The 19,351-nt window shown below is 36.6% G+C and overlaps 1 protein-coding gene across 9 annotated transcripts in view; it reads right to left on the bottom strand.

The window, feature by feature from the left end:
* GAP43 (growth associated protein 43) overlaps nucleotides 1-19,351 on the bottom strand; it is a 368,423-nt gene that overhangs the window by 309,800 nt on the left and 39,272 nt on the right. For 3 of the 9 annotated variants that reach the window (XR_014023152.1, XM_081302800.1, XM_081302802.1), the window contains exon 2: nucleotides 14,899-14,978. The exons of 5 other annotated variants lie outside the window; for them this stretch is intronic. Coding sequence is in view for 1 of the 4 variants with exons in the window: in XM_081302800.1 (XP_081158926.1) it covers nucleotides 14,899-14,978 (80 nt within the window). In the remaining 3 variants the exon portion in view is untranslated. Of the gene's footprint in view, nucleotides 1-7,697; nucleotides 7,768-14,898; nucleotides 14,979-19,351 lie in introns of all 9 variants that reach the window. One more of the 9 variants, XR_014023151.1, reaches the window with a different exon arrangement.

The following is a 19,351-nucleotide window of genomic DNA, read 5'->3' as shown; positions in this document are numbered from 1 at the left end:
CACCCTTGCAGTGACTCTCAGAGATGATAGGAAACTTTGGGAACATTAAACATCATTTAAGGGCTGGGGTTGTAGCTCAGCAATAGAGCGCTCACCTAGCATGTGTGAGGCACTGTGTTTGATCCTCAGCACCACATAAAAATAAATAAATAAAAGTATTAAAAAAAAAAAACTTCATTTAGGGATTGGGATTGCGGTTCAGTGGTGGAGCGCTTGCTTAGCATGTGTGATGCCCTGGGTTCAATCTTTAGCACCATATTTAAAAAAAAAAAAAAAAAAAAGAATAAACAAATAAAATAAAGTTATTTTAAAAAAATTATTTAATAGAAAAGATCCTGGGTTTGAATAATTTTGCTGAGTCCAATTTGCTAGTTAATGGCAGAGCTGAAACCAAACCCTGGTTTTCCTGACTAATGATCCATTATTTTTCTATTATACAATGACATTGTCCTAGAAAAAGAAAAGTCCTAGATTCACACCTCAGGATGAATGTAGCACTACACATCAACTTACAAAGCCAAAAGTTAATAAATTGTTCATGACAAAATTTCCTACCATGAGTTTTGGCTTGTTTTCAAAAACAGATATGCTTAATATCTTAGAATATTGCTGGCTTCTTATTTTTTCTTAATATAGATAATCAGATGCATCAATTCAGTTGGGCCAACCTCCATTTTTGATGACACTTTTAACTTGGGAAATAAGCCAGATTCAACAGGCTGTATTCAAGGATCCTATAATATCTACGCTATTGAAACACAAATTTTTTAAAATTATTTTTTTTTTATTTATATATGAGAGCGGAATGCTTACAATTCTTATTACACATATAGAGCACAATTTTTCATATCTCTGGTTGTATACAAAGTATATTTACACCAATTCATGTCATCATACATGTACTTCGGATAATAATATCCATCACATTCCACCATCATTTCTAACCCCCTGCCCCTTTCCCTTCCCCTGCACCCCTCTGCCCTATCTAGAGTTCATCTATTCTTCCCATGATCCCACTCCCTACACCACTATGAATCATCCTCCTTATATCAGAGAAAATATTTAACATTTGGTTTTGTAGATTGGCTAACTTCACTTAGCATTATCTTCTCTAACTCCATCCATTTACCTACAAATGGCATGATTTTATTCTCTTTTATTGCTGAGTAATATTCCATTGTGTATATATGCCACATTTTTTTAATCCATTCATCTATTGAAGGGCACAAGGTTGGTTCCACAGTTTAGCTATTGTGAATTGTGCTGTTATAAACATTGATGTGGCTATGCCCCAGTAGTATGCTGTTTTTAAGTCCTTTGGATGTAGATTGGGGAGAGGGATAGCTGGGTCAAATGGTGGTTCCATTCCCAATTTTCCAAGTAATCTCTATACTGCTTTCCATATTGGCTGCACCAATTTGCAGTCCCATCAGCAGTGTATGAGTGTATCATTATCCCCACATCCTTGTCAACACTTATTGTCCTTAGTATTCTTATTAGCTGCCACTCTGACTGGAGTGAGATGAAATCTTAGAGTAGTTTTGATTAGCATTTTTCTAATTGCTAGTGATAATGAACATTTTTCATATATTTATTGATTGATTGTATATCATCTTCTGAGAAGTGTCTGTTCAGGTCCTTGGCCCATTTATTGATTGGGTTATTTGGTTTTTTGGTGCTTAGCTTTTTGAGTTCTTTATATACCCTAGAGATTAGTGCTCTATCTATATTCTTTATATATACTAGAGGTTAATGCTCTATCTGATGTGTGAGGGGTAAAAATTTGCTCCCAAGATGTAGGCTCTCTATTCACTATTTCTATGCTATTGAAACATAATTTTTAATTTTTTTTTATTTATATATGAGACAGGAATGCTTACAAAAGCATTTTCCTGACTAATGATCAGGAAACTTTTGGCTTTGTAAGTTGAAGTGTAGTGCTACATTCATCCTTAGGTGTGAATGTAGGACTTTTCTTTTTCTAGGACAATGTCATTGAATAATAGAAAAATAATAGATCATTAGGAAAACAAAAGAAACACAGATTGTTTCTTTTGCTGAGAAGAAACTTTTTAGTTTGAATCCATCCCATTTATTCAGTCTTGATTTTAATTCTTGTGCTAAGGAGTCTGATTAAGGAAGTTGGGGCCTAATCCCACATGATGGAGATTAGGGCCTACTTTTTCTTCTATTAGATGCAGGGTTACAGGTTTTATTGCTAGGTCCTTGATCCATTTTAAAATTTGATGAATTTTGTGCATGGTGAGAGATAGGGGTTTAATTTCATTTTCTTGCATATGGCTTTCCAGTTTTCCCAGCACATTTGTTAAAGGTGCTATCTTTTCTCCAATGAATGTTCTTGGCAGCTTTGTCCAATATAAGATAATTGTAATTTTGTGAGTTAGTCTCTGTGTCCTCTATTCTGTACCACTGGTCTACCAGTCTGTTTTGGTGCCAATACCATGATGTTTTGTTACTTATTGCTCTATAGTATAGTTTAAGATCTAGTATAGTGATGCCATCTGCTTTACTCTTCTTGCTAAGGATTGCTTTAGCTATTATTTTTCCAGATGAATTTCATGACTGCTTTATCTATTTCTATGAGGAATGTCATTATGATTTTGATCAGAATGCATTGAATCTGTATAGTACTTTTGGTAGAATGGTCATTTTGATAATATTAATTCTGCCTATCCAAAAGCAAGGTAGATCTTTCCATCTTCTAAGTTCTTCTTTGATTCTTTCTTTAGGGCTGTGTAATTTACATTATATAGATCTTTCACCTCTTTTGTTAAGTTGATTCCCAAGTATTTTATTTTTGAGGCTATTGTAAATGGGGTATTTGTTCACATTTCCCTTTCTAAGGATTTGTCACTGATATACAGAAATACATCTGATTTATGGGTGTTTAATTTATATCCTGCTAGTTTGTTGAATTTATTTACTATTTCTAGAAGTTTTCTGGGGAAACTTTTAGGGTCTTCTAGGTGTAGAATCATATCATCAGCAAATAGTGCCAATTTGAGTCCTTCTTTTCCTATGTGTATCCCTTTAATTTCTTTTGTCTCTCTAATTGCTCTGGCCAGTGTTTCAAGAACTATGTTAAATAGAAGTGGTGAAAGAGGGCACCCCTGCCTTGTTCCAGTTTTTAGAGGGAATGCCTTCCATTTTTTTCCATTTAGAATGATGTTGGCCTGGGGCTTAGCATAGATAGCCTGTTATCCCTAATTTTTCTAGTGTTTTGAACATGAAGGGGTGCTGTATTTTGTCAAATGCTTTTTCTGTGACTATGGAGATGATCATATGATTCTTATCTTTAAGCTAATTGATGTGATGAATTAAATTTATTGATTTCCATATGTTGAAACACCCTTGCATCCCTGGAATCCCACTTGATTGTGGTGATGATCTTTTTGATATGTTTTTATATCTGATTTGTCAGAATTTTATTGAGAATTTTTGCATCTATGTTCATTAGAGATATTGGTCTGAAGTTTTCTTTCTTTGATGTGTCTTTGTCTGGTTTTGGAATCAGGGTGATATTGGTCTCATAGAATGAGTTTGTAAGTGCTGCCTTTTTTACTATTTCCTGAAATAAGTTGAAGAGTTGGTATTAGTTCTTCTTTAAAGGTCTTGTAGAACTCGGCTATGTCCATCCGGTCCTGGGCTTTTCTTAGCTGGTAGACTTCTGATGGTATCTTATAGTTTGTCACTTGAAATTGATCTGTTTAAATTGTGTATATCATCCTGATTCAATTTAGGCAAATTATATGACTCTAGAAATTTGTTGATGCCTTTGATATTTTCTATTTTATTGGAGTACAAGTTTTCAAAATAATTTCTAATTATCTTCTGTATTTCTGTAGTGTCTGTTGTGATATTTCCTTTTTCATTCTGTATGTTCATAATTTGAGTTTTTTCTTTCCTTGTCTTCGTTAGCATGGCTAAGGGTCTGTCAAATGTATTTATTTTTTCAAAAAACCAGCTTTTTGTTTTGTCAATGTTTTCAATTGTTTCTTTTGTTTCAATTTCATTGATTTCAGCTCTGATTTTAAATATTTCCTGTCTTCTACTGCTTTTGGTGTAGATTTGTTCTTTTTCTAGGTCTTTGAGATGTAATGTTAAGTCATTTATTTGTTGACTTTTTCTTCTTTTAAGGAATGAACTCCATGCAATGAACTTTCCTCTTAGAACTGCTTTCATAGTGTCCCAGAAATTTTGATATGTTGTATCTGTGTTCTCATTCACCTCTAAAAATTTTTAAATCTCCTCTTTGATATCTCCTGCCACCACTTGTTCATTCAGTAGCATATTATTTAGTCTCCAGGTGTAAGAGTAGCTTTTATTTTTTATCATTGATTTCTAATTTCATTCCATTATGATCTGAGAGAATGCAGGGTAGTATCTCTACTTTTTTATATTTTCTAAGAGTTGCTTTTTGGTATAATATCTGGTCTATTTTAGAGAGGTTCCATGTGCTGCTGAGAAGAAAGTGTATTTTCTCGTTGAAGGATGAAATATTCTATATATATCAGTTAAGTCTAAGTTATTGATTATATTATTGAGTTCTATAGTTTCTTTGTTCAGCTTTTGTTTGGAAGATCTATCTAGTGATAAAAGAGGTGTGTTAAAGTCACCCAAAATTATTGTGTTGTGGTCTGTTTGACTTTTGAACTTGAGAAGAGTTTGTTTGATGAACATAGATGCTCCATTGTTGGGGGCATATATAATTGTTAAGTCGTATTGATGTATGGTTCCCTTGAGCAGTATGTAGTGTCCTTCTTTACCCTTTTTGATTGACTCTAGCTTGAAGTCTACTTTATTTAGTATGAGGATGGAAAACCCTGCTTGCTTCCGCAGTCCATGTGAGTATGATTTTTCTCAATCCTTCACCTTTATCCTGTGGATGTCTTTTCCGATGAGTCTCTTGGAGGCAGAATATTGTTCAGTCTTTTTTTAAAATCCAATCTGCTAGTCTATGTCTTTTGACTGGTGAGTTTAGGCCATTAACATTCAGGATTATTTTTGAGACATGATTTGTATTCCCAGTCATTTTTGTTTATGTTTGGTATTTAACGTGACTTGGTTTCTCCTCTAATTAGGTTTTCCTTTAGTGTAATACCTCCCTCTGCTAATTTTCATCCTTGTTTTTCATTTTCTCTTCATGAAATATTTTGCTGAGGATGTTCTGTAGTGCAGGCTTTCTAGTTGTAAATTCTTTTAACTTTTTTTTTTATCATGGAAGGTTTTTATTTCATCATCAAATCTAAAGCTTAGTTTTGCTGGATATAAGATTCTTGATTGGCATTGATTTTCTTTCAGATCTTGGTATATGTTGTTTCATGATCACCTGGCTTTAAGAGACTGGGTTGAAAAATCTGCTGAGATATGAATTGGTCTCCCCCTATATATGATCTGATTCCTGTCTTGAGGCTTTTAAGATTCTATCCTTATTCTGTATGCTAGGCATTTTCATTATAATGTGCCTTGGTGTAGATCTGTTGTAAGTTTGTACATTTGGTGTCCTGTAAGCCTCTTGTATTTGTTTTTCCAATTTGTTCTTCATGCCTGGGAAATTTTATGATATTATCCCATTGAAGAGATGTGCATTCCTTTGGTTTGAAACTCTGTGCCTTCCTCTACTCCAATAATTCCTATATTTGTTCTTTTGATGCTGTCCCATCATTCTTGAATCTTCTGTTCATGGTTTCTTACTACCTTTACTGTGTGATCAACTTTATTTTCCAGATTGTATATTTTGTCTTCATTATCTGACATTTTTTCTTCTTAGTGATCTAGTCTGTTGGTTATGCTTTCTATTGAGTTTTTTATTTGGTTTATTATATCCTTCATTTCAAGGATTTCTGACTTTTTTTTCAGTGTCTCTGTTTCTTTCTTTAAGTAATCTTTTTTTATTGTTTTCTCAGCTTTATTCTTTTTTTCTTTTTCTTTTTTTTCAAAGCCCTATTTTGTATTTTATTTATTTATTTATTTATTTATTTATTTATTTATTTATTTTTTATTGTTGGTTGTTCAAAACATTACATAGTTCTTGATATATCATATTTCACACTTTGATTCAAGTGGGTTATGAACTCCCATTTTTACCCCGTATACAGATTGCAGAATCACATCAGTTACACTTCCATTGATTTACATATTGCCATACTAGTGTCTGTTGTATTCTGCTGCCTTTCCTATCCTCTACTATCCCCCCTCCCCTCACCTCCCCTTCCCTCTTCTCTCTCTACCCCATCTACTGTAATTCATTTCTCCCCCTTGTATTATTTTTCCCTTACCCCTCACTTCCTCTTATATGTAATTTTGTATAACCCTGAGGGTCTCCTTCCATTTCCATGCAATTTCCCTTCTCTCTCCCTTTCCCTGAAGCATGTATATCCTGAATTCTTTATCTGACATTCCATCTGCTGCACCTATTACCTCTTCTAAGGTTGAGTTGACCTGCATTGCTTGTGGTCCTTTCTTTCCTTGTCTTTTCATACTGCTAGCGTTTCTTTCTGCTTGGTGAAACTGTTGTGTTTTTGAAATTTTCCCCCTATATATTTATATTGCTCTTGTATAGTTGAAAAGTCTCCCTTTCAGGGGCAGGCGGCGGCTGTGCTCTTCCTCCAATTGGGGTGATCTGTCTACCATGCTGGCGGGCCGCTGGGTCTGTCCTGCCGGTCGGTCACAGGTCTGCCTACCTTGCAGGCGCAGGCAGCGGCTCTGCTCTGCCCCTACTCCAAATGGGGTGACATGACTGCCAAACCGGCAGGTAGCTGGGCCTGTTCCAGGCACAGGTGGCGGCTCTGCTCTGCCCCTCTGGCCTCCACAGTATTCAGCAGGACCCGGACCGAGAAGCAGTTTCCGCGGGTTCTTTAGCCCTGGGCCAGAGCAGTTCCGGGAGCCGGAATTTGGCCGCTCCTGGCTCGGTGTATGTTCTGATAGGAGCAGGCTCCAAGAAGCAGTTTCCGCCGGTTCTTTAGCACTGAGCCTGAGTAATGTGTCTGCGAGACGCAGGCGAATGGCAACCTGAAATTACCTGTTCTATAGCTGAATCTCTTTAAGTAATCTTTTGCTACCTGTATTTGCTCTCTTATCTCCTTGTTGGAGTGCTCAATTTTTGCTGTATTTGCTCACTTAGGTCATTCTTTAATTCACAGATCATTTTAATTATAAACCTTCTGAACTCCTTCTCTGACATTTCATCAACTTCGTTGTCCATGGGTTCTGTTAATGTAGTATCTTGGTTTGTTTGGGGAACTTTCCTCCCTTGGATTTTCATGTTGTCTATGTGTCTTCCTTTCTTGCAATGTGAATCTGAGATATGACAGTTTCTACTCTATATTCTTATAGTACTCATGAAGATTGTCTGTACCTCACCTTGAGGTTGGGCTTCCAGACCCTGCTAGTGTCCCTCAATGTCTGTTATTTCAAGTAAAGGTGGTGGAGACAATAGCTGAGGTAACTCAAGATAATAGTGGAGGTGCCCCAAGATGTAAGTAATACATAGATGGGGCTGAAAGGGTGGGCCTCACATTCTCTTTGGGATGCCTGTTCTGAGATACAGCTGCTTCTAGGCCCTGTCTATTTTCAAAAAGTTAGGGGCTACTACATGTACAATGACTACAGTGTCCCAGGATGGAAGTGGGTTAGGCTTAGGCTCCCAGGTGGTGGGGGTGTGAACTGAGACCTACCCTGGACCTGGGTCCTGTGCAAGTTGGTGTGGGCAGATCTGGGCTGGGCCTGGGCTCCCAAGGTAGTCTGCTGGTAGGAAGAGGTGATACTGTGTCGGAGGCTGGGTTCTGGAGGGTGTCTGCTGGTGGGGGGATGGACCTGGGCCTACTGTGAGCCTGGGTCCCATGCAGGCTGGTGTGGGCAGATCTGGGCTTGGCCTGGCCTCTGCCTGGTAGTCTGCTGGTCAGAAGGGGTGGTCCTATGCCTGAGGCTGGGCTCAGGTAGGTGTCTGCCCCCCCCTGGTAGAGGGATGAACTTGGGCATACTGAGAGCCTGAGTTCTGCGCAGGCCAGTATAGGCAGATCTCTGAAACAGAAATTTTAAAGTGTTTCAAATAATTTCTGGAAATTATCATCCTTATGCTAGGCAAAATAATCATAATTCAGACCTTGGGTTGTAGAGCAGACCAGGAAGATTACAGTGAAGGCTGCAAGGGGAAGATAAAGAACTATAGAATCACCCGTTGTTCTTTTTAGTTTGTACATAAGGTATGGCAACTTTCTTCCCCTAATAGATCTTACAGTCTCTCCTGTATACCCATTTTGTAAGAATCTTGGCTTTGTTGTGACCATATGAACTATTACTCTATTCTTCATCTCTCCCACAAAACTATGAATTTCTTGCAGTAGGGCCTGAGCTTATTCACCTGATTAGCACTGACTGTTTGCGAGATACACAAATAAGTGAATGAATGACCAAAGTTGTAATCTCTTTTTTCACAATATCTTGCTCATATAAGTCTTATAGTGTCTGAGGATATCAGGGAAGTCAGGAGAGGGGCTTTAAGAATTATCTTGTATTGGGAGAAAAAAAATTCACTAAATAATAGCTCTCAGCCAGTTTATAGATAACTTAGCTATAGAGGTGAAATGTGGCTGCCCTTTCTTTTTCTGGATATAAAAACCAATTTTCATAATAATAAAATTAGTACTGTAAAAATAAAAAGAATTATCTTGTGTTATTGCAACACATTCTATATATTAGGAAAAGAAGCTGGAGGGATGAAGAGGTAGAAGGATTGTGACCTTATGCTACCAAAAGTAAATGTTCTGTTTGGATTAATTCTTAAAAGGAGTAATATCCAAAGGTTTATCTACCCATAATTTCATCACCTCCCCAGATATAGATTCTTAGCTATTTCTGTTTTAGCCCTTCCTCACTGAAAGCTGCAAATATTTTTCTGGCTGAGACTCATAATCAAACTGGAGTCTCAAAGTTCCCCACTCTGCAGAATAGGACCTTCTCCACCCACTGATCTTTCTGCCTATGTGAAATGGGCTGGAGTGTAGCTGCAATGCCTATCTCGAGTCTTATTAAACAGGGAGCTAATCTGATCAGAGGCCCAGCTTAACTGAGGCTGACTACATTTCCTCAGGGTGTCTGCTGTCCCCTAGGACAAGGGGAGTAAAGATGCAGATCAGAAACATGAGTGCTTTCCTGGAGACATGACTAGATTTGCAATTCAATTCAGTAAAGGGGTGGGATGGAATAGGCTACACGGCTGAAGCTAAGTGCCATCGGGTCACTGGGTTCCTTAGCAGCAGTGATTGTTCAAAGGGATCGGGGGTCATGGATCTAGGGCACAGTGAAAGGCATCAAATGTATTCTCTGTCACTATGGAAAGAGAAGGGCCTTCTGGGAAATGGGGAAGATTGCATCACTGATTGGATGAGCAGATGGAGCTGGGCTAGGGTGAGCTGGGCTAATCCTGTGCACTGTGGTTTTTTTTTTCAAATGTCTCCACCTTACACTGTTGTCGCTACTGCTGCTTTTAAAATAAGCTACCAATCTAAGCCAGAAAGAACTGGATAATTGTATAAAAATCATAAGCCTTGTTACTGTAATTATTATTATTATTATTATTTTTGTGATATCACCTGGTTCCAAAAATGTGCTTTATATAAAAACATTTTTTATTGTTAGGAATAACAACACAGCTCTGAGGAGTTTCAAAGATAATGCCAGCAGAGAATTAACAATGGGTCACTGAAGGTGAAGCTCAGAACACAGGTGGGCTTTAAAATACAAACAGAGGTCAGGAACCCCAGGGGAGTGTGAACCCTGAGCATTAAAAAATTAGGAATTAAGAAACTGGAAGATGAGAAAGAAGTACCAGGAAACCTACTTTTAGATTTCATTAATGTAATAAATAATTTAGAGATTATTTTTATCCAAATTGTCATGTGATAAAGAATTATGTGTTATAACTTGATTATTAAGTTCAAGAGATGAAATATTTTATTCACCAGATCAAATTTATATCTGATTGTAAAACTGGAGCAATCAGTGTTAAAATTCCTCTGCCTGGGATATCCTGAGCTGTAACGTCAGCCATAACTACATGTATGCATAAAAGCTAAAATGGTAGAAACTATAGGAATCTGACTTTATCCTGCCTCAGTGACCACTGCAAGCAGATCACTGATGTAGGATACAACCACTGAAGTATCCAAAATATTAATTTAAATATCACAGAGCAATTCCAATAACTTTATTATGCCTAGCATTTGAGTAGCCCTTTACAGTCTTTACAATGCTTCCATGGACCTTTTGACTTCTTGCAGGACTACAACTAGGATGGCAACACTATTATGTCCATTTTGCCATTCTATCTCTCTTCCTGTACTGTCACATTAATTAGAGAGAAAAGCTAAATATATAAGCTCAGGACTCAGATTTACTAATTGGCTCTCTAGCACGGTTTCTTCATAAAAGAAATTCCAAAAATCCATTTTAGACATGGTTAGACATAGTAGCACAAGGTTTTTGTATACACACCAGATTCTATGCACAGTGGAGAGTGTGTCCACCATGACAACGCATCCTGGGAATGAGGATTCTCCGGACATCTGCCTCCTGTCACCATTGATCAGTTCAAACAGATCACTGCAATTAAATACACCCCTAAAAGCCAAAGAGGACCATTAGTGTCCCAGTCCAGGAGCCACCAAACAGCCACCAGGTAATTCATACCATGTTGAATCAGTTAAAATGGAGCACATTGTGCAATCAAACGACAAGTTCTAATGAAAAGATAGGGAGGTACAAAGGGGAGAAACAAAGCTGCTCTCGCTCTATTTCTATTTCATGTACCACTAAATAGAAGAAATGTCTAGAAAAATCAATTTAAAGAGTCTTCAGCCTCTGGACCATTTAGTGACTCCTGTTACCTTTAAGAAGATTTTTAAAACTCTGTGTAAGGCAACTTTCCTTAGGCCCTTAGCACAGTTGGGAAAAGAAAACTTAATAAAACCCTAAGTATATGCCAAATATATTTAATACTGGCTGTATCTAGAGCATATCCTTTTGGGAACACTTGTCCTTTCTACAAATCACATGGTTCACAGCATTTCAATTTTTAAAGATTATGTATAATTTTTGTAATCAAAAAACATTAATAATGATGAAAGAAAGAGAAAGCCCATCTAGATTCTAAATGATAATTTAGAACTAAAACTCAAAGAGATAATTTAGTTTGTCAAAATTAATATGGCTAGTTTTTGGCAAAACTAAAATGTCTGGTTGCCAAAGATACTATAGCATGGTTAGAGGCTGGCAAATGACTCTAAAGATTCTTATTGCTCTAATAGCCCATGTTTTAGAGAGTTGCTTTGGAAATACTGGCCTTAACAGTATAGTCATATTTACTCCCCAAAGTAAGACATGCCTATAGGTGAAGAGGAATGCAATTAATAATTATTCCCAGGCACCAGGTATAAACAATCTGGCCACACTGTGTCATATATGACCCTGTCTTTAACAGACAATAGATTTCTAGATTCTCATTGGAACTTCAAACTTTTAACTTTATACCCAGATGATACTATTTCTGAAAATAATAGATGACACAAAAAGAAATAAGCTCTAGCCTGTTAGTACCATTATTCTTTTCAACATCTTTGGAGATGTTTTGAAATAGAGGAACAAAATTTAAGTAGTTCTATTTTTCTGCCAAATGACTAATTGAAGCTAGGATTAGACAAAATATTACAGGAGCTCTAGAATATCATAAAATGAAGGAATGTCTGAAGAAGCAAAAAGCATGGTAGGGAAAAGTTCTGGGTGGATGACAGAAGGATAGGGAAGAATTAATCATTGATAGATAAGCTATCCAGTCACATGATTCCCTCAGAAGTAACAAAGCACAAAAATAAAAGTTTAGGCAAAAGCAAATGAATACCATTCATAAAATATTGTCAAAGTAAGCATCATTCCTCACTGTGGCAAGAGAAATGTTGAAATATAAGATCCTTAGCAGATATCACTTCTGTATTCCTGACTTGCAGGCTGTTAAATTTTCTCAACTATGATAATGCATATTAATGGGAGGTTGAAAGTTAAATAAATATAATTTGAACAAGCCAACTGTCTGTGGCATGCTTTCTGCAATGGATAAAAAGCTAACTGAAACGATTAGTCATTGTCGAAATAAGGCATTGATCATTGAATAATAATAAGATGCAAAAAGCTTCCAAACATCACTTATACAGTGTGAGGCACTATACAAAAGCAATCAAAGATATATCATTTGATCCTCTTAATAGCTCTGAGAGGCAGGAATTGTATTATTGTTCCAAAAAAAGTGAGATGACTATGGCCCCAGGGAATTAAATAATTTGCTTATTGTTTTATCTTTAATGAAGAAATAAGAACTAGAACTCACTTCTGATCTCTCACCCTTCTCTGAATCCAGTACTCATTGTATTTGAATGCCTAGAAAAAGAGTTGACCTTGAGAAAGCTGCAGTGTTAGTGACTTCTGAACATCCAGTTTAGCCAAAGTCCATCTCCTTGGTTTTCATAACCCCCTGGGGTGATCTATCTCACTCAGTCCCTACCCCATTCACCATCTGACCTATCATGCTCTCTGAAAATTGCAACTGTGTTTTACCTTTCGAGTAACCAAATTCAATTATAGTTTCTGCCTTTGTGTTTCCTCAGCCTTTTTTCCTGCACAAATTGATGGTGACAGCAGCGATACCAATTCAATTACATACCATCTTCTGGTTCCCAGTAATGATTTGGAGTAGGTCAACAGGGACCAGCTAGGAACAAGAATGACCGTGAATTAAAAGGAAAGGATAAGAGACCAAAGCCTGAATTAGAAATCCATTTTCACTTGCTGGGAAAATTTAAGCCAACTTCTCTCATAGGATCAGCAGGACAAACCATGGAACAGGAAAAGAGTAGATTGGTCAATTTATGAAAGAAGATTTCTAGATGAGATTAAAGGGCTTTACTATTTTATTTCTCTGATGGACAAAACATGAGGGGTACCAAATAAGAATGCTTCCAAACAACTGGGTTTTGTAACATGTCAGAGAAGAGTCAAATATTTTTGACATTTAAATTCACCTAACAGATATCTATATATTGAGCTGTTACCATGCAATGGTATGTCTAGATTAGATGGTTGGCAATACAGCAGAGAACAAGATAACAAAGTCCCTGCCCCCAAGGTGGTTACATTCCAAGGAGAAAGATGGGTGGATATTATAAATATTATGAAGAAAAACAGAGATAAAAGGATGGTATTAATGTGAGAAGTATAAGTTATTTATGTAGAGGGGTCAAGAAGAATCACTCTAAGGAGTCCATATTTAAAAAAACAAATTAATTGAGGCACAGATACACTCTATACACTACCAAATTCATCCAGGACCAAATAGTAATACATAACTTTGTGTATATGTATTACTAGCACATCATTTAAAGGTTATTTTACTAATTGCAGCTTACCCTGAAAATGAATATGAGGCCAAATAATCATTGTGTCTCAAATGCTAAACTGAATCCCTTATTAAATAAAGCCAGTTTATCCAAATATTAATTTTATTGTTTTATTTTTAAACTTTTTGTTTCTATGACAACCTCTGAGAAAACCAAGTCCTCAATAGTTTTCCCAGGCCTCTTTCTCTACTACGTATTACCTGCCCACTCTTGGTCAGGTACTTACTTTTTGTTTATAGACTATTTTTTTTGTGATTTCTATATGATTTTACATAGAAAAACTTAAACAATACTTCTTATTTCTTTTCTAAATTAAACTTTTGCTTTGCATATAATAAAGAAGCTTATACTCTAGGATTGAATCAATTCAACAAACATTTGTGATCTAAATAACTATTAGCAGGATAGTGTGTTAAACACCAATGGGAAGAAAAAATGAGTAAAATGCTATCCTTGCTCATAGATAATATGCAATGCAGTATAGTTGATAAACATACAAAAACTATATATAATAAAGCATTGCATTTCTCTCTTTTTAAGAGAATTTTTTCAATTGAGAAAAGTATAGTAAGGAGATTTTGGAGAGGGGGTAAATGAGGCTTGAAAACAGGGTAAGATTTCAAACTGAAAACAGAACTAGAAGGCTTTCAGGCCAATGGAACATGATAAAGGCAGAAATGAAGAGAGAGGGAAGGAAGGCATGTTTGGAGAAGGGTAAGTATTCCAGTCTGATTGAGGTACAGGTCTTCCAGGGGGAAACACTGATAAATAGTAAGACAGTAATTAATATGCTAGGACAATTTGGAAACTATAATCCTGTAGGCAATGGAGGCTTACCAAGAGTCTCAAATTGAGAAATATCTCTAACTGTATATACTACGGGCAGAAAGAGACATGAGATGGGAGACGAGCTAGGAGACCTCTATGCCTTCTAAGGTATAGAGGAGGGAAATGGAAGTTACAAGTAGAGTGTTGGCCTGTGTGAACAATCATTATTGAAGAGAAATACAAACTGTGACATTCCAATTAATGGGCATTGGCAACTGATGAGATGTGAGGCAAGATAGAGAACATGTAAAAGATTACTTTGAAAAAATAAATGGCACTTTTGGGGAGAAGTTATTAAGATGAGAAGTGATGATTTCTGTTTTATAAATATTAAAACATCTCTAGGACATGCAGGTATAGATGAGTAGGTAGAAATCTGGGACTGGAACTTGAGGGAGAGTTGGGCGAAAGAAATAATTTTAGAAGTTAGGGTTGTGGCCTTGGAGGAAACCAGAACATTAAAAAAAGAAAGAAAAAATTACATAAAGAAAAGTGTAGAAAACCATGACCTAATCTTATAAGGACATTTCTGAGGAGAAACAACAACAATAAGATTTCAAAACAGAAGGAAAGAAGAGTAGTTAGAAGTAGGATAGTAACTTACTTATAGAAACCAAGAGAGGTGATACTTCCACAAAAACAAGGTGTCAATAGCATCAGATGTAATCTGGAGATCCATGAGGTCTAGAAGTAAGAAAAGACTTGAATTTACTACTTGATAAGGGAAGAAAGCTTGTTTAGAGAAAGACAGGTGTAAGTACACATGTCCACAAGGCAGAAGGAACTGGGCAGCAGGCATGACAGTATGAAATGGTATGAATTCTTAACACAACATCAGGAAAAATGTAAAAACTGACATTTATTCACTATCTTTGTCCCAACACTGTGGGAGGTACTTTTATGTGTTATTTAGCTTTCACACCAACACTGTGAGAAAAAGTGTTATTATTTCCTATTAAACATGAAAATCTAAGGTACAGGGTGATTAAGTGAGTTGCCTCAGGACATCTAGGTCTCAAACAGTGCTGGACTCCTAACCCCTGTGAAGCTGGAGCTGAAGGTCAGGCCTTCTCCAAGACACTATGACACTGCTCTATAGCAAGAGGCCTGAGACCAGGTTCAGTGGTTTCAGAGTAAAAAAATACTAGATATAGTACAAAGCACAAAAGGCAAGAGATTCTATAATGGTATCAGTTGCATGATTGAAACCATTCACTGTGCATTATAGGCTGAAGGGGAAGGCATATGAGGCCAGAGTTTATGGTAAAGAGGAAGAGTTGAGGACCTGGAGGTCACAGGCAAAGAACAGGTCATAGGAAGAAGTAAACAGAAAGAAAGGATCAGAATTGAAAATCTAGAGTTCAAGATCATGAATGTGGAGCCATTTGGAGTGAGATGATAAGAGTTGAAGGAATTAAAGAAGTATAGCACCAGGATATTTAATAGAAAACCCCAATATAAAGGCTAAATCCTGAAAAGGATTAAATTACACACACACACACACACACACACACACACACACAGAGAGAGAGAGAGAGAAAGTGCTAACCAAAAATGTATATGAATAACTATATAAAAATTTTGGTTCATATATTGAAGTTGGAGGTAGAAGAGTTTCCTGAATATGAATAGATTTCTGTAACAAGGAAAGAAAGAAAATGGCATAATCAAATGAAGGAACCTCAATGAAGATGTCATCATGGGAGACTGCACTGAATGTAGGCACAGGGAAGCAAAGATATACAGAACTCTTCTCATAATGAGAGACAAGGGCATTGGTAACCATTCTATCAGTGGGTTGGCAGAGAAATTGTATCTCTGAAGAAAATGTCAAAAGGTTGGCAAAATCTTTGAGGGAAAGTTTGAAGACAAAGGAAAATTTATCTGCTGTCAAAAGATGGAGGTAAAAGAAGTGGTTAAGAAGTAGAACATAAGAAGGACTTTAAGATGCCATGGCTGAACTGAATTGAAATGCCTGGATTAGGGAGGAGGATTTGCGTGCAAGGCTAAGTCCAGAATGAAAACCAGAGAAGCGGGTTTCAGAGTAGGCTAGAGGGACTCAGCAGGAAAAGTGCCAAGTCAATAGTGATTTATGTAGGCAATTGCAGAACTAAATAGTCTCAGTTTTCTAATAGATGTAAAGCAATAGAGGGAAAGGGAAATGGTGTTTTATAAACCTGCCTCTCCAGGTTTCACACTTGCTGCTGAGGTAGGAAGGTAGATGCACTCTCCCCAACCCACAACAGAAAACACACACACACACACACACACACACACACACAGAAGTGTACTGCTATTTGATGTCTCAAGTGGTTACCTTAGCAGGAATAAGACAACAGCTCAGCTTAGGTCTCTCAAAAGATGTTACTATCAGTACTTTCCTTCATTGAGCTTTGCGTGCCTAGCATTTTATGTACTTTTTTTTTGTTTGCTCATATATCCTCCCCAATGCTATCCTAGTATAAAATAAACTCAGGTCAGGAACTTCAATTAATTCACTGATGAATCTTCAGCACCTACAACAGTACCTGGTATGTAGCAGATATTTAATAAAGATGGGTCCACAATTGGTTGAATTACTAGTGTCCAAACAATGGGAGTAATAATTAAAAATGAATTAAATACAGTCTTTGCTTAAATGGTCTTATGAATTAGAAGGAGAAACAGGTCAACAAATATTATATTACTATAAAGGCATATAAGAGAGCATGATCAATTCCGTTTCATGGGGAATTATCATAGAAGACATTACAGATTAGAATAACTGCTCATCTAAATTCAGGGCTCTTATTCCCAGAGACACAAGCCAGTCCATGAACATAAAAATAAAGCTTGAAAATATCTAATTCCTTTCTAAAATTCCTATTTTGTATAGGCTTTTAATGTATATATGTAATGTATATACAATAGTACCAGTATATAATTTTAAATAAATAAATTAATAATCCTAAATCTAGGTTGCATACTCTTTTTGGCTGATTTTGTACATAATTAAAGTAATTAGTGACAACTGGACTAATAGATTAAAGCTGTAAACTGTATCTTAAAGAATTACTGAGAATATGTCTTCTAGGCAGAAGTGAGACAAGGCATTATAGAATGAAGGTAACAGCATGGATCTAGGAATCCAGAGGGTATTCTGGGGACTACAAACCATTCCACATGTTTATTATGCTCCCTGGGTCTAGGTAGCATAATAAACACAAGAAATTAATAGGAAATAATCTAGAAAACTGTTATCTTAGAAAGAGAAGATGATCAATAGTTTTAAATAAAGGAGTAGAAAAATGAGATTTTCATTTAATTAGATTATTTTTATCAATAGAGGATGAATTGGAAGGGTATAAAACTGAAGATCTGTACACCATTTTAGAAGTATTTCAGTTATTTGAGTCAGATAATTAGGAGCTAAACAGGACTGGATTACAAGACATGGAGAAAAGGAACTAGATCTGGAACTGTTAAATTCAATTAAGTATGACTAAAGCTGTCCCCACATGTATCTGAAGTTTGGCCTACATATTTCTTCATATGTAATGAATTGTAAATATTAGCAGACATACCATTGAAATATGTAGCTGGGACTCAGATACTCAAATCTGTCAACCTTCAGTCGACCACAGGCAGGTTCAATAAGGCAAACCAGGTTCAACTGTAACCATTGGAGTCATCACTATACTTCACTTCTACTTTCTGGATGTCATTTCCCTTTGTCAGCACATGTGGTGGAGTGGCTTATTCTGAACTCTCTTAGGTCCAGACAGATGTCCAATTCTTGAATTGCAATTGAAATTCAATTAATGTCTGTAAAACTCAATTGGTCACAATTTCACAATTTTTTTCTTAATAGAACATATTTTGAGGTAAAATCAGGAAATCTTGATGATAATTAGATATGTTTGTTGTTGTTGTTGTTTGCAATACTGGAAATTGAACCCAGGGGCACGCTACCTCTGAACATCCCCAGCTTTTTTATTTTTTATTTTCAGTACAATCTTCAGTTCACTGGTAGCTATACTGGCAGCACACTCATGGGCGTTGAAGAGGCAGCAAGTAGATGGAGTGTAAGTAAATCAAATCACCAGTATTTCAAAATCTTTAATGGATATGCTAATCATCTGAGGATTGGGTTTAAAATGCAGACTGTAAAGAAGGGCTCAAGATTCCTTGTTTCTTACTATTCTCAATAATTCCCCTACTGCTAGTCTGCAAAACATGCACTGAGTAGCAAGGTTGTGAACCAGTGGTTCTCAAACATTAGTGTGAGTCAAAATCATCTGGAAGACTTGCTAACTAGATTACTGAACCCCGCCCTCAAAGAGTCTGCTTCAGTCATTTTGGGGCAGGATTTAAAATGATCCAAGGGGATACTGATGCTGTTGGTATGGGAGACCACACATAAAACACCTCTGTTATGTCTTCTTCCTTTGATAATGGATCAAAGAGAAGCTGGACCATGGCTGGAGAAACATCCCATAAAGAGATAGGAGCAGTTTGTTGATATTTCTACCTTCATTTTATTATTGATAGTAACAGAGCCAAGGCATTCACACTCTCATCGGGCGAAACACAAACATCTACCATAGGCTGGTCTGGTATATGTCCCCAAGTTTCTCTCTATATATTTTCTCCACATTAGCCTGTACCACAGACATACTGCAATTCTTATTCAGCCAACCATCTGTACCTAGTTTCACAGTCTGTGAGTAAAATCAATATGTAATACAAAGAAATCAAAATATCCTAGTATCTCCAGCCAGAAGAGTCTCTCTGTTGTAAAGGGATGTCTTCTTCGTAGTTGGAAGAAATCAACCTGCTCTACTCAATCGTATGTTTGTTTTCTGTGTCAAAATTATTGGATTACCTACAGATTACCAGACTTGACCAATTAGTCTGATTATCATATTACATATTATTTTCAACTTCTCAAGCTGTGAGAGTTACTTTTAATGTTGGCTCATTCAACAAAGAGCTCCTGTAGCAGAGACAATGATGAGAAAGTGATAACCACTCACCAACAATTTAACCCGAATACTTATTTAGAGTAACATAGTGAA

The sequence above is a fragment of the Spermophilus citellus genome (genome assembly GCF_964194105.1).
Source record: "Spermophilus citellus genome assembly, chromosome: 7".
NCBI lineage: Eukaryota > Metazoa > Chordata > Mammalia > Rodentia > Sciuridae > Spermophilus > Spermophilus citellus.
Note: the sequence above shows the minus strand (reverse complement) of the source record. Positions and strands in the feature narration are given on the sequence as shown.